Genomic DNA, 15406 nt, shown 5'->3' on the forward strand with positions numbered 1-15406 from the left:
ACTTTGTAAGGAATGCACCTGGCATTTAGACGTGTTAAAGATAAAACCTGTCTCCACTAACTAACAATAAGCATTAACACAAGGACGACTTCTAGGAAGATAGAATAGAGTGCCAATACAGTGTCCGAAGGCTGACCCGCCTCATTATCCTGCGAAAACCACACCTCCTAGCTAGAAAACGCCCCCAACCCAAATAAGCCCCCTCCTCTCTGGGCATGCGTAGTGAATTAAAAGAGAACTGTCGCTTTAAGGTGAAGTAAGAAAGGTACCAACCAATAGTTAGTTAAGGGGTGGGACCGGTAGGCGTCACTCACTTTGCTAACTGTTTAAATACTTGTTCATGATTTCAAGCGGGTGTGCATGCTAGGAGGAGAAATCCCCCATGCACCCAGCGCAGGAATAAACCAATGTCGGCTTTCTGAACTGTCATTTGGCTTTGGGAGTTTTCTTGGTTACGATTTTCCGTAACAGGCAGGGCAGGAGTAAATCCAGGTACCCTGCGTGGAGAAGGGGGAAAAAAGAGCTTCCCCAAGCAAGAGAGGGGAACAAAGAGGCGTCCCGAGAGGGACGTGATGAGAAAAAGCCGAGCAAGGCTGTGACCAAACTGGATGCCCCACGTAGAGGATAAAAAGAAGAAAACCTCCCTGAGTGGAGCAGGGGCTAAACTCCCTGCCCTGACTGAGCAGGAGTACAACTATCTGCCCCGAGTAGGACTGGGGAAAGTAGATGACCCAGGTGGGGCAGGGGCCAAACAAGACAGTTCAAGTAGGGCAGGAATAAGAACCGGCTGCCTCGTCAGGGCAGGAGCAATACAACTGCCCGCCGAGCAGGAACAGGGGGTTATAGCAGACGTCCCAAGTGAGGACTGCCCAAAACTACATAAGCCAAGCGGGGCGGGAATAAAACTGCCTCCAGCCACCCCGAGTGGGAATTGGGCAAATGTGTGGCAGCCAGAAATCTCACAAACCCTGGAGGCGGGAGAAAATGTGAAGACGCTAAAAAGCCGCTCCTGAACATTTTTGGAGCTCCAGGGTGGGAGAGCAGCTGGGTGGGGGCCTGGCAGCCAGCTAGGGTCAACCCTGCCCAGTTGCTGAGTGTTCCTGTGGTAGCACTAGTTCAGAGTCAGCCTGAGGCTGTATCTTGGGGGGGCAGATGAAATTCATTGGAAACGAACCCGTAAGAGACCTGGTGCTTTGCTGCACGCGTCTCACGGACACAGTCCCGTAGCTGGGAAGAGCGGAAAAGAAACTCTCAGTAACCCAATGTGCCAGCCAAAGCTGTGAACAGGCACGCTTACTGCCCTGGGCAGGTTTTTATTCCTCTGGCTGTGCGGCTCAGGGAAGAGGTGGGAGCTCTGCCGGCGGACGAACAGCCCTTTGCCAGCAGTGTGTGGGGAAGCCCAGCGGCTGCCAGCTGCTGGCTACGTGAGGTGCCCAGGCTGCAGGGGCTGCGTGGCCGCAGTGCGTCCCCATGAGTCCCCGTGCGTCTCCGTGTCACAAAGGGGCAGTGATGCAGGACCCGCCCGCTGCTTGTGAGCTCACCAGGCCAGGGCTTCATATCCTGAAAAGCGGGCCAGTGAAAGCCACTTGGGCTGAGCTGACCTTCGGGATAACTTGGCTCCTTCCTTTGCTTCTTGCGTGGCTACATTGTTCCAACCATTTATCGTTTACTGCCCACTTGGCCTCCACTTCCATCCTCTTTCAAAGGTAATTAAGATTTGACTTTCAGGACAGATCACAGAGTAGGTAGATACAGGATAAAAGTCTCCGCTGGTCTATACCTTCCGAGCTGTCGGCTGAGCTATTACACCTCTCTGGGCTGGCCAGATATGCGCTATGGGTAGAGTTCCTATTTGCTAATTCTGATGTCTCTACCGTAGCCTGGGATAGGTAAGTGGGGGCTGGGGGCAGCGTAGTCTGAGGCGTTGGGCTCAGCCTAGAATGACAAGGAGCCCACCCTGGCTGCTGCGGTAGGAAGGAAGGCAGAAAAGGAGCACGGCAAAGGCAGCCGTTAAAGTAGTGGCCAAAAGCTGGTCCGTCACTCCTGCATCCGAGGTGGGAAAGTGTGGGCTGGAGAGCCAGAGGGCTCTGCTGCTAAAGCTGGCAACAGGTCAGCAGCAGGTCCTCTTCCGAGAAGGTGACGCACATTTGAGCCTTTCAAAAGGGCCTTTGGAAGTGCTGTGAACCAGGGCCCCGTGACAGTGATGGTGAGGTCGTCAGCCTGCGGCTCTGCAGCAGTTAAAACTACCACGGAAACAGTTTTGATGGCGGATGCTGTTCTGTGAGTTTCCTTTGGGGGTTTCCTCCATCATTTTGTTGAGCTACAATTATTTCTTGGCGATCAGGTGACGGGATTGGCGCTGGTCTTCTCTTCCGCGAGCACATCCTGACATCCTTTGTCATCCCGAGCTTTCCCCTCTGTTCCTGAGAGGAGCGATGGCCGCAATGGGGAATGACTCCTGTGAGTAACAGTTTCCCCAGCAGGCTTGGACTTTGTGAATCCCCAAAGGCGATGGACGCGGCTGGTCCTCCATCCCTGAAAGCTGATGTGCTGACAACCTGGAGTGAAGTCTGGGGCGTTTCCTTATAGTGGCCAGATCTACCCAGGTGTTTTCGATTAGACACAGGAAACGGCGTTTTCTCCCTCCTCTGCCACTATGTACAAGACGTTGAAAGATGACATTGCTCATAGAAAGCTCTGACATCAGTAGGGTTACCTTCTGTGCTAGGGTCTTGCTTGTTTTTGTCCAGTTACAATCAGGAAAAGGGAAGACTTGACCTCATAGTCTAATTCAAGAGCCTAGAGGGAAAGGAAGGTAGCCCGAGGCACAGAAATCAGAGTGTGGGTTTGTTGGACTTTGGGCAACGTAAGCGAGGGAACAGACTATCTTCCACAGCTGTTTCTTAACAAGCAAATTTCAATGGCAGCGTTAGGCTTCCCCCAATGTCTCTGTGTTGGAGGTTAGAGCTGGTTGTCCTGGGTGCTCCTGCACAGAACTCGACTTTGAAATATGCTTTTGTGCAACAGTATCGTCTCACCTCCTTTCAAACGTCGTTTCCCTGCAGTCATTGCCGAGGGAATGGCTCCGCCACAAAGGATCCTCTTTCCCCCGGAGAAGATTTGCATGGGCTGGCAGCAACGACAGAGAGCTGGAGCGGGACTCCACAACCTGCACAATACGTGCTTCCTCAACTCCGTCCTGCAGTGCCTGACGTACACACCCCCTCTGGCCAACTACCTGCTCTCTCGTGAGCACAGCTTGTCGTGTGAGTACTTTTAGGAACAGCTCTTTGTCAATCTGTTGGGCACTTCCTGAAGATTCCCAGAACCTGGAATTTGATTTAGGGGAAAAGCAGCCCTTTGTCAACCCCCCACCCCGCCCGCCCCGAGCGGGTGTCCTTTGAACGCTCAAGCCTAGAAGCCGCTTGTCGTACCTAGGCGTGTTCCTCTTCAGAAAGTCACCTCTTTCTAGCCCCGGGTCTCCGTCCCTATTCCTGCAGCTTAAACTCTCTTTGCTTACGGCACACAAAACTTCTGTCAGTTTAGCATCCCTCTGAAAAAAGTTTTCTACGCACAGAAATGTCCCGGGCTTGTTGGGACATTGTCACCCTAGGAGAAGAGAGTAGAACTCCTCTCCATTAAGTTTCCCGTTGCTACGGATATTTTGCTAAGCTGACAAATCGCTTTCCTCTCTCTCCTCAGGTCGCCAGCTAGGCTTCTGCATGATGTGCAGAATGGAAGCGCACGTTAACATGGTCTTGCGTTCCTCCGCCAGTGCCATCGAGCCTTGGGCTGTCCTCAGTGTCCTCAAGCGTAAGTCATTTCAGGTGCTTTGACACGGTGTCTTCTGTTCTCGTAGGAGAGAACTCCTAACTTCTTCTTTCTTAGGAATAGGAGAACATTTCCAGCTTGGCATGCAGGAAGACGCCCACGAGTTCTTACGCTATACTGTCGATGCCATGCAGAGAGCTTGTCTGAGTGGAAGCAGCGAGTAAGCACAAGCAAATGACCTTTTGAATGTTCCCCAGCCCTTTGGACTCCTCGACGTACTCCCGTCAGGGAAAATCTGCGCCCAGGGCTTTCAGACAAAGTAAAACTCTTGGAGGAGATAACTCCCTGCCTTACCATTTATTTCCAGCTTGGACATCTCTTCTCAATCAACTACCGTTGTCCATCAAATATTTGGGGGCTTTCTGAGATCCAGAGGTACTTTTCCACACCTATTGCTCTCCTTGGAATTGTCTGTGCCCTTCTGTCTGCCTGTGATCAACAGCTGTTCTTGTGACTGGCGTAGTAGGTACGACGAGCGTAAACCCGCACAGTCCACTCCCTCTATCGCTGAGCATTTCCATTTGCCTTCCAGTCACGTGCTTGAGCTGCAAAGCGGTTTCTGATGCCTACGAGACCTTCCTGGATGTTCCTCTGGATATAAAAGTAAGAGGGTTTGGAACTGTGCTTCCAGACGTCCCAAGGCTCCTGTAGCTTTCCAGCATAAACGCAGTTGGCTTTAAAAACGTAGACGGCAAACACAAGAGAGCTTGGTGGTGGGTGGGGAGTGGAATGGAAGGCGTCCTTCTGGGGAGGCCGTGGCAGTGGTCTCCCTGGAGGTGCCGGCTTTAAGCCGGACAAGCACGAATTATCCTCTCTGCAGCCTCGACGTGCTCTCATCCTTCTTCCCTTTGCCCTCCCTCCACACCCGTCTGACTCCCAGGCTGATGGGTTGTGGTGTTTTCCTTATTGATGACCCTGCACACCATCGGTAGCTGAACCGTGCGGTGCCCCAGAGAGGTGGCTCTTGATGGCCCTGGGATTCCGTGGAATTGAGGGGAATGTTCAGCGTAATCCCCTCTTTCGGCCTCCTCCTGGGCGCTGCTTGCGGGTTCAGGGTGGGTCTCCTCAGCGTCAGCTACCTGGCTCTTCTGGTCAACTCCTAGGAAGTGTTGGGACGAGGGCGTTGCCCTCAGCTCAGTGCTCTCCTTTCTCACTCCTCCAGGCAGCCTCATCGGTCAGCGCAGCTCTCGAGGACTTTGTGAAACCTGAGCAGCTGGATGGTGAAAACTGCTTTAAATGTAGCAAGTAAGATGATTCCTAACGACATATTAATACTAGATCCTGGGGGAAGGTGCTGCATGTCATCGAGCGTAAGTCATCTTTTCCTCTAGGTGAGATGCACAACAAGGACACGCGGCTTTTATTTTTAATCTGGCCTTAGACAACTGAACAGCCTTAAAATAGCGGAAGGACGTGTGAGACGTGAAAGCTTGTCCGGCCTTCTGGGGGGAGAAAAGGGGGCATTTAAGGCTGCGTTTCACCACTCGGCTCTGTGCTTGGATTCCAGGTGTGACAAGATGGTTGCCGCCTCCAAGAGGTTTACAATCCATCGGGCGCCAAAGGTTCTCACGGTGTGTCTGAAAAGGTTTGACCATTTCACCGGCGGGAAGATCAGCAAGGTGCGTACGCAATTGGAGTGCGACTTTCTCCCTGGAGCGGGAGGTTTCCCAAAGCAGTGCGCTCTTTCCCAAGCTCTTCATGTTGAGATTTTCGTGTTCCTTTCTGGGGAGAGGAGAGCTCCCGTGGGAAGATGAGCATGCACTCTGCTCCGGCAGAGCTGCTTTGGCTGAGAACACTTTCCTGCCACCCAAACCACGACATGTCGCTTTAGGGAAAACCAAGTTTCCAACAGCCCCAAAAGATGTATTTGTAAACCTCTGGCCCCTGGTCTTGGAAAGCTATTTCGTGTTGAATTTCAGGATCATTTCTGAGCCCTCTTGGTCTCTCCGTAGGTTGTGGGGTATCCCATGTACTTGGATCTTCGGCCATACACGTCTCAGACAGCTGGAGAACCCCTCCTCTACTCCTTATATGCTGTCCTGGTGCACAGCGGTGGCAGCTGTCATACAGGACACTATTTCTGCTACACGAAGGTGAAGAGCAACTTCTCGCCTAACAAGGGAAAAACGTACCCTGGGGAAGACAACTTCCGTGGCAGTGTTCCCGGCAGCCAAGCTTTTGGGGGGAAGGTCTCCTTACCGGCCGGGTTGGATCGGTTTTGGCGTCCTCTTGGTTCTGTAGTTTTCTGCCTGTCTTTTTGTGGAGACACCATGCAGTTCATCTCCAGATACCGATGCCTTCTTTGCAGGCCAGCAATGGACTGTGGTACGAGATGGACGATTCGTCTGTGGTTCCCTGTGACTTCAACACAGTTCTCAGGCAGCAAGCCTATTTACTGTTCTATGTCAGGTAATAAGCAGTATTAACTGTGTTCAGAATACTGTGTTTCCTTTTCCTGGCTTTGCTACTTTTCTTCTTGTCCTCCTGAGTGTTTCTCTTTCCGTCACAGGAGACAATTACTACCTGCGTCGTTCAGTGCTGTCAAACCCGAGCTACCCCACGTCAGTCCTTATCCTTCCTTGCCGGGCTTTAGGCTGCTGCCCAGGTCTAAACTGCTGCTCTTCTGCTATCTGAAGCTGGCTAATGTAGAGGAGAGTAGTTAACGGGGGCCTACAGGAAACATGGGGAGGGGCTCTTGATCAGGGAGCGCAGGGATAGGACGAGGGGTAACGGTTTGAAGCTGAAGGAGGGTAGATTTCAATTAGACGTTAGGAAGAAATTCTTTATGCTGGAGGTGGTGAGGCACTGGAAGAGGTTGCTAAGGGAAGTTGCGGATGTCCCTCCCTGGACATGTTCCAGGCCAGGCTGGACGGGGCTTTGAGCAACCTGATCTAGTGGAAGGTGTCTCTGCCCGTGGCAGGGGAGATGGAACTAGATGATGCCTTCCAACCCAAACCATTTGATGATCCTATGATTCTATGAAATGGCGGTTGTAGGGGGTGTAAAGACGAGGTCTTGCTCCGACAGGGGCAGACCTGGTGGGAAGACCCTAATCGAATTTCCCACTTGTAGTTTTGGTTGCGTCTTCTCTCTGTCATAGAATCTGCCCTGAGAAAATGACAGGTTGGAACTGAACCCCAGAGGAGGCTGCGAGAACAGCCCTAAACAGAGATCACTCTTTCTCTCCAGACGCTCCGATCTGAAAATGGGAGAAAGGACTTCTTCCTCACCGGCACCATCACATGCCCGCTCCTTCCTCAGTCAGTGGGCGGCCGGCAGCAAGCAGGCGGGTTCTGTGGGAGCATGGGATCTGCCTCGTCAGACTAAGGTAGCTCTGGGGAAGTGGGTCAGGGCACCAGGCGCATTTCTTTCTGGGATCTTGGCGTTGCTCTCTTTTCCCTCCCACACTGCAGCTTTCTCCACAGCCGCGAGGCTGCTCCCTCTGAAAGCATCCCGCCTAGATCCATCCCCTTTGTCCGCCTTTGGCCCTTCTGCCTTGGCGGCCCTCCAGAAGAGCCTTTGGGAGGCCTTTAGCTGTCCCCTCCCAGAGCTCCTGGGGTTTCCCCACTGTTGTGGTCCTCTTGGGAGGAAAGGGCAGGACCTTTTCACAGCTCTCTTTGCAGGACATGGCGGTGGGCATGGAGGACTCTCCAGAGCACGGCAGCTCCTCCGCACCAGCCAGCACCAGCCAGCTAACCTGGGCAGGTGCCCGGGAGGCGTCTGCAGGCCGGCCGTGCCTCATCTGGCCAGGCAGGCTCAGCGTCACCTCCGCCGTGCCCAGAAGACAGCCTGATTTCCCGCTCCACCGTCAACCATTTGACCGTGCGCTGCACAGCGTGCAAGAAGATGACAACGACGAGGAGCACGGATTCGGCCCTTTTTCCTGCTGCCAGAGGAACGGGGCCAGGGAGAGGGCCTGGAGCAGATCCCCGCAGTGGGGCAGTGGTCTGCGCAGCTGGTTCGTGGACGCCACGGACTATGACCACTCAACAGGGAGGAGAAGGATGATAACTGGTCCTCCAAATTGTGGCCATGCTCCCAGGGATGACGCAGCTCCAGGGCCCTCCGATGTCAGCTTCCAGTTGGCTCCCCCACCCAGTGCTGCTTGGGAGCACACCCTGCCGAGGCAGAGAGAGCGGAGCAGATCCCCGCGGCGGGGCTATGATCTCCGCAGCCGTTTTGTAGAGTACAGTGAGTACTGCTCAGCAAGGAGGAGGAGGAGGAATCCAGGAAGCACTAAAGCTGCCCCCAGCAGGGACCAAGCTGCACAAAGGGCACCAGCAGCCCACCCTGTCCCTCCTCCCGGTGCTGCCTCTGGCCAGGAAGAGCATAGAGAGACCTTCCAGAGCGATGGACAGCTCTGCCGCCTGGCCCGCCTGCCCACAGGTCCCTCGAGGAAGACCTTTAATCCGTGGTCAGATTTTGGTATCACCTTGCAAAAACAACTCCTTTGGAACCAACAGGCAGAAAAGCCAAAGCCAGAATTAAAAACATTTGTTGGCCTTCCAGGGTGTTTTCTTCTCTCTCGGTTTTGAGGCTTTTGGTGGAAATACCCACTGTGGGAGGTTTATATCTTGAGATTTTGAAAGCTGTGTGCTTGCACATGCCCATCTTCCAATCTCTTCTTTTTAAATATGGAGTTCAAGTCACACAAACAGAAATGGGCTGGATGAGCTGACAGCGAGGGGAAACGAAAACTGGCTGAACGGCCGGGCCCAGAGGGTGCTGCTCAGTTGCACCAAGACGAGTTGGAGGCCGGTAATTCCTGGTGTTGCCCAGGGGTCAGTACTGGCTCCAATCCTGTTTAACATCTTCCTTAATGGTCTGGATGATGGGGCAGAGTGCACCCTCAGCAAGCTGGCAGATGGCACCAGACTGGGAGGAGTGGCACCTAGGCCGGGGGGCCGTGCTGCCATCCCGAGGGACCTGGGCAGGCTGGAGAGATGGGCTGACAGGGACCTCATGCAGTTCAGCAAGGGGAAGTGCAAAGGGTGCTGTGCGGGTGACGAGCAGCAGCACAGAGTGCCCAGGGAGCTTGAGGCGTCTCCATCCTTGGAGATGTTCCACAGCCCTCTGAACGTGGTCATGGATAACTGGCTGCAGGTGGCCCTGCTTGAGCAAGGGGGGGTTGGACCAGGTGACTTCAACCTCCAGGTGACCTCCCGGCCAGCCTCAAGTAGTCTGTGATTCTGCGAAATGGATCCAGCCACCAACGCTGTCCCCCTCAGGCGGCCATCGACAGCTCCACCAGGAAGCTGCAACCCCTGGAGAAAAGCCCAGGCCGGAGCAGGCTCCTGGCAGGAGCTGCGGCCCCTGGGGCCCAGGCGGGAGCAGGGGGACAAGGTGAGGAGGAGGAAGGGGCGGCAGAGACGAGGCGCTGTGGGCTGCCCACAGCCCCATTCCCCATCGCCCTGTGCCGCTTGGAGGGGAGAGGGGGCGGAGGAGTCGGGAAGGGAGGAGTGAGGCTGAGCCTGGGAAGAGTGGGGCTGGGGGAAGCCGTTATGGTTGGGGTTTGTTGCTGCTCTCCTGCTCCCTTTTTAATTGCCTAATTGGTTAATTACATGAATTGCATCCTCTCCCCCAGCCTAAACCAGTTCCCACCAGTGTAGCACTGGCTGAGGACACCCGTGGTAAGAGCAGCACAAACCCATTTCCCTTTTCCCACCCCTCCAGCTGCCGGGTGTAGCCGAGCCAGAGGCCGAGCAGGGGAGGGCTCATCCTGCCAGCACTGCTCGCGGCAGCACAGGAGGGAGCGGCCCGATCCTGCTGAGCGCGGGGTCGCTCTCCCGCCTCGGCTGCCCCTCGGCCCGGCGCTGTTCGATGCGCCGCTGCCGCAGGCAGGCCGGGCAGTTTGCCTGTTGAGCGCTGGGGACGGCTGCCCCAGGGGAAGGGGGAGATGTCTCTGCTCCGTCCTGCTGCGGGAGCTGGGCTGAGCCTCAGTGTTGAGGGCCGAGAGCGGGTCTTTGCGTTCATCTAGCTCGGAGAAAAGGAGGCCGAGGGGCGACCGCGTTGCTCTCCGCAGCTTCCTGGGGAGGGGACGTGGAGAGGGAGGTGCTGAGCACTTCTCCCAGGGATAGGACACATGGGAATGGTTCAAAGCTGCCCCAGGGGAGGTTCAGACTTGACATTAGAAGGCATTTCTTTATCGAGAGGGTGCTCAAGCACTGCAACAGGCTTCCTAGAGAGGTGGTCGATGCGCCAGGCCTCTCAGTGTTTAAGAAGCATTTGGACAACGCCCTTAACAACATGCTTTAACTTTTGGTCAGCCCTGAATCGGTCAGGCAGTCGGACTGGACGATCCTTGTAGGTCCCTTCCAAATGAAATATTTTATTCTCTTGTATGCGATGCTGTGCTATAAAGAGGACAGCGTGGGCTGAAGGCATTGCAGTTTCTACAGCTGTGCAACCTGGGCTCGAAAACCAGCTTGACCCAATGCAACCCAGCTCAACCCAACCATAATGTACATTGCCGATAGGATTTGTCTTAGAAGATGACGCCTCCCTACCAAAGCCCTCCTGGTACCACAACTGTGGGATTTTAGGAGAATGGGAGTGGACAGGGTGAATGCAAAGAGGTGACGTTTGAGCAGGTGCCTCTTGTCAACATCTGCACCTTCCCGGCTCATGCTCCTTATCTCTTCTCCTCTGGTGATAGTCTACAGTTCCACCTTTGTCCTGGAGTAGAGATGTTGTACAAAACGTTGGAAATATCTCTGGTCCTGCCAGCCCTACACAGAGAAAACCTTTCACTTCCCCATTCAGGAGCTCCTCTCAGACACGTGAATTGCTTTACGCAGGACTGGGAGCCGGGAGCTTCCAGAAGCTGAGCATCAGCAAGGAGTTGTTTTGTGATCTGGGACGACCCCACCTTCCTTCATCCCTTTCTCTGTTGCCCAAATGAGAAGTGAAATGCCAGCCTGTTGTAGGTGAAAGCTGAAGGTCTTGTTTGCCTTGGTAAAGGCTTGGGCTGGTAGAAATCACTCTGTACCTGCCAAATACCGTTACGCCAAGGCTCGCCTCCGGCTCGGATGCCCCTGCCTGTTGTCCGTGCCTCCTTGACAGCCCTTCCCGTAGCAAGGTTGCCCTGGCTGATGTCAGACAGCAGAGAGAAACCAGAGCAGAGCAGAAGCCTACGGCTGTGCCCCCCAGCAGGCTGGTGCTACCCACAGCGGGGCACAGGGAGCAAGGAAAGGCACCAGGAGAAGGGGGAGAAAGCGGCATGGGGAGACCTGCCCTGTCCAGGAGTGGAGGAGCTGCGGCTGCGGCCCCGGGCAGAGGGACCCACTGCTTCTGCCTCCCCCGGCTCCTCCTGGGGCTGCTCCTGTTCTGCAGGGATGGGCACAGACGGGGCACAGCTGGGACCCCTGCGGAGTTTAACCTCCAATGTTCTCGCTTCCTCCTCCGTGTCAGAGCTGCCAGGCTGTGGCGACTGAGGGCTACGCAGGGCGGGGGGATGCGATGACATGCTCCAGGTAGTCATCTGCTCCCTGCGCAGAGAACTTGATCTTCTACCTCTGTCCTCTGCAGAGCGGGCAATTTGACGTCCTTCTTGCGGAAAATGGCGGCAGATATTTTGGACCTCCAAAATGCCTATTTGGACCCTCAAAATGAAGTTTTGGATCCTCAAAATGACATCTGGGGTCCTCCAAATGAGGTTTTGGACCTTCACAATGAGGATTTGGGCCCTCAAAATGACTATTTAGGTCCTCAATATGAGGCTACAGACCCTCAAAATGACCTCAAAATCGTCCTCAGAATGAGGCTCTGGGCCATCAAAATGGCTATTTGGAACCACAAAATGAGGCTGCAGGACACAAAATGAGGATTTAGATGCTCAAAAAGAATACTTGGACCTTCAAAATGAGGCTTTCTTCCTCAAAACTGGGATTCCGGCCCTCAAAACAGGGCCTCAGACCTTGACAATAGGTTTTGTGCCCTCAAGGGATCTGTTGCCACTAAAAAATGAGGCGTGGCAGCCTAAAAACGGGTCTGCGGAGGTGCAAAATGAGGCTATGGACCCTCAAAATGACCATTTGGATGCTCCAAATGAGGTTTTGAACCTTCAAAATTACCACTTAGATCCTCAAAATGAGGATATGGACCCTTAAATATGGCTTTGCATGCTCATACTGCCTATTTGAACCCTCAAAATGAGGTTTCGAAACCTTAAATGAGGCTTTGGGCCCTGAAAATGAAGTTTTGGATCCTCAAAATGATGTCTGGGGTCCTCATAATGAGGTTTTGGGCCCTCACAATGAGTATTTGGGACCTCAAAATAACAATCTGGACCCTCAAAATGAGGCTTTGGGCCCTCAAACTGTCTATTTGGACCCTAAACGTGAGTATTTAGACCGTCACAATGAGGTTTTGGAAGATCAAAATGAGATTTTGGGCCCTCAAAATGAGGAATTATACCCTCCAAAGAAGACCTTCAGACTTCAAAATGAGGCATTGGGGACTCAAAATGGGGATTCGGGCCCTCAGAATAAAGCTTTTGGCCCTCAAAACAAAGATTTCCTTCCTCAAAATGAAGATTTCAGCCCTCAGAAAGGGGATTCGGGCCCTCAAAATGAAGACATTGATGCTAAAAATGAAGATTTAGCCCTCAAATCAGGGGCTTCAGGCCCCCAAAATGAAGATTCTGGGCCTCAATACAAGGCTTCGCATTTGGACGTTAGGTTTTGTGGCCTCAAGGAATCTGTCGCCACTAAAAACTGAGGCGTGGCAGCCGAAAAACAGGTTTGCAGAAACTCAAAATGAGGCTTTGGAGCCTCAAGATTACTATTTGGGCCCTCAAAATGACTATCTGGGCCCTCAAAATGAGGCTTTGGAACCTCAAACTGACAACTTGGACCATCAATATGTCTATTTGGACCCTCAAAATGAAGCTACGGGCCCTCAAAATGACTATTTGGGCCCTCAAAATGAGGCCCTGGGCCCTCAGAATGGCTATTTGGAGCCACAAAATGAGGCTACGGGCCCTAAAATGAGGATCTGGATGCTCAAAAAGAATACTTGGACCTTCAAAATGAGGCTTTGGACTCCCAAACTTTGGATTCCGGCCCTGAAAACGGGGCCTCGGATCTTCACCTTAGGTTTTGTGCCCTCAAGGGATCTGTTGCCACCAAAAATTGCATCGCGGAAGCCTAAAAATGGGTCTGTGGAGGCGCAAAAATGAAAGTTTGGACCCTGTTTTGGACGCTCAAAATGACCATTTGGACCCTCAAGATGCCTCTTTGGACCCTCAAAATGATGTTTTGGACCTTTAAAATGACTATTTTTACCCACAAAATTACTATCTGAACCCTCAAAACGAGGCTTTGGACCCTCAAAATGAGGATTTGGGCCCTCAAAATGAAGTTTTGGACTCTCAAAACGACTCCTCAAGTTCTCTGTCTCTGAGTCTGGGGACGGGAGGGCATTGGGTAAAGACGTTCAGGCCATGGAGGAAAGAGAGACACCATTTCTTCCGCGTTTCCTCACTTTTAGGGCCCCAACCTGTCTTTCATGACCCCCAGCCTTTTCTCAGGGCCCCCAGTTCCCTCTCGAGGGCCTAAACCCTGAAGGCGGAGCTGGTCGCCTGGCAACGGCCGCCCAGGAGTCTGGGGGGAGTCAGTGGACCCAGGACAGCCAATCGCATTTGGGGAAGGGTGTGATTGACATGTAACCAGACAGCCAATCCGAGGCAACATCACCTCAGGGAAGGGCGGGCAGTGATGGGGGTGGGGAGGGAGCCCTCAGGCAGCCAATAAGAGAGAGCATCACCTCAGGGGAGGGTGGGCCCCAACTGAGGGCAGAGTGACAGCCCATGTGGGCAATGAGAGGTCAGAGTCCAGGTGAAGGGCGGGAGCCCACCAGGGCAGCCTGAACCAGCTGGGGGCCAATCAGAGGCAGCATCCCCTCAGGGCAGGAGACTGACAGCCCTCCCGACCTATGCCGGCAAAGACTGGTGTGAGAAGAAGGCGGGCTCCACCGGCAGCCGGGCCGAGCTTCAAGATGGCGCAGGTGGGGCCTGCTGTGAGGCTGAGGGTGGGGAGGAGGGGGAGGACCCGGCCGCCATCCGGCGTCTCCCGCCTGAGGTGGTGAGTTGAGTAGGGGGGATGCGGGGCTGGGGTCCCCCCTCAGAGCAGGGGGGTCCCGGGGTTGATGCTCTCCCCACCTCTCTCCCCACAGCTGCTGCACATCATCTCCTTCCTGACGCTGCCCCCACCCCCTGCTGAGACTGGGCCAGACCTGCCGCTGCCTCCACGAGGTGTGCGACAGCGAGGCCGCCTGGAGCCACCTCTGCACCCCTCTCTCCTCGGCCTCTACCAGCGCCCGTCCCTGCAGGAGGGCCGCCATCCTCACCTGTGAGTCCCTGTCATTGCCAAGGGATGGGGGGTGGCACTTTGTCCCCCAGCCTCATTTTCAGAGTCCACAGCTTTGATTGTACGGTTGAAAGCCTCATTTGTATGGTCCCAAACCCTCATTATTAGGGTACAAACCCTCAATCATAAGTTCCAAACCCCCCTTTTAAGGTTCAAAGACTCAACGATGAACGACTTTAACGATTCTATATTTCTACACTTCTATGTTTCTATGCTTTTAAGGGCCCAGAGTTTCATTTTTAAAGCCCAAAGTCCGATTGTGAAGGTTAAAGCCTCAGTTTTAGAGGCCAAAGCCTTATGTAGTGGGTCCAAAGGCTCATTTGTAGCTTCCAAAGCCTCCTTTTCAGGGCCCATAGCCTCCTTTTCAGGATTCGGTCCACAATTTGGAGAACCCCAAGGCTATTTTGAGCCCCCCAAGACCCATTTCTAGGGTGCAAAGGCTTAGGTTTTGGTACGGAAGCATCATTTGAGGGCACAAAGCCTAATTTCTGGGTTTGAAGTCTCAATCTCATTTCCAAAGCCCCGTTTTTAAAGAACAAAGCCCCATTTTGAAGGCCCACACCCTCCTTTTGAGGGTCCAAACTCTCATTTATTATTAGGTCCAAACCTCTCTTTTACAGCTCTGAGCCTCCACTGGAGTGCCCAAAGCTCTAAAACTTCATTTCTTGGGGCCATGGGCGATCCAAGAGTTTCCCCTCCTTTGCAGGCTCCAAAACCTCATCTTTAGCATCGAGCCCATCTTTTAGCCCCAAAAGTCTCTTTTTTAGGGCCAGACCCCTCATTTCTAGGGTCCCAACCTGTCTTTTATTACCCCTAGTCTATTTTTAGGGCCCACGGTTTCATTCTGAGGGTCTAATCCCGCACCATCAGGGCAGAAAGCCTCTTTTTAGGCTCCAAAGCTACATTTCTAGTGTCCAAAGCCTCCTTTTTACTTTCCAAATCTTAGTTTGCGTTTCCAAAGCCTCATTTCAGGCTCCAAAGCCTCAGTTTTATGGTCCCAAGTGATATGACTTTCCACATGCCAGCAAGTGTGCCAGGGTCCGGCCCTAGGATACGGCTGAAAGTGCAAGGTCCGAGTGAAGGTGTCCAATTCCTCTTTTATTACTTCTCAGATGACAGCTCATGCTGGTGCCTGAGGCATTTCTCGAATGACGGTTCAGTTGAGGCAGGTGGGCGTCCGTGGGGAAGCAAGCGTTACCAAAATCTTC

At 53.6% G+C, this 15406-nt stretch overlaps 1 protein-coding gene across 1 annotated transcript; it reads left to right on the forward strand.

The window, feature by feature from the left end:
• The first annotated feature begins 2444 nt into the window (after positions 1 to 2444).
• LOC132321133 (ubiquitin carboxyl-terminal hydrolase 42-like) lies at positions 2445 to 6494 on the forward strand. The gene is made up of 11 exons (XM_059834706.1): positions 2445 to 2460; positions 3066 to 3266; positions 3703 to 3813; positions 3889 to 3991; positions 4139 to 4206; positions 4364 to 4434; positions 4994 to 5076; positions 5339 to 5450; positions 5784 to 5924; positions 6140 to 6240; positions 6341 to 6494. The coding sequence occupies exons 1-11, from the start codon at positions 2445 to 2447 to the stop codon at positions 6492 to 6494; spliced, it is 1161 nt and encodes a 386-aa protein (XP_059690689.1).
• The last annotated feature ends 8912 nt before the right edge of the window (positions 6495 to 15406 follow it).

This window comes from Gavia stellata, unplaced genomic scaffold, assembly GCF_030936135.1.
Source record: "Gavia stellata isolate bGavSte3 unplaced genomic scaffold, bGavSte3.hap2 HAP2_SCAFFOLD_53, whole genome shotgun sequence".
NCBI classification, from domain to species: Eukaryota; Metazoa; Chordata; class Aves; order Gaviiformes; family Gaviidae; genus Gavia; species Gavia stellata.

What these genes read in the sequence shown, in the direction of transcription:
- LOC132321133 (XM_059834706.1), top strand. An exon ending in GGGCTTTCTGAGATCCAGAG is followed by an intron (nt 4,207 to 4,363) that starts GTACTTTTCCAC and finishes TTTGCCTTCCAG; the next exon opens with TCACGTGCTTGAGCTGCAAA. An exon ending in AACTGCTTTAAATGTAGCAA is followed by an intron (nt 5,077 to 5,338) that starts GTAAGATGATTC and finishes CTTGGATTCCAG; the next exon opens with GTGTGACAAGATGGTTGCCG.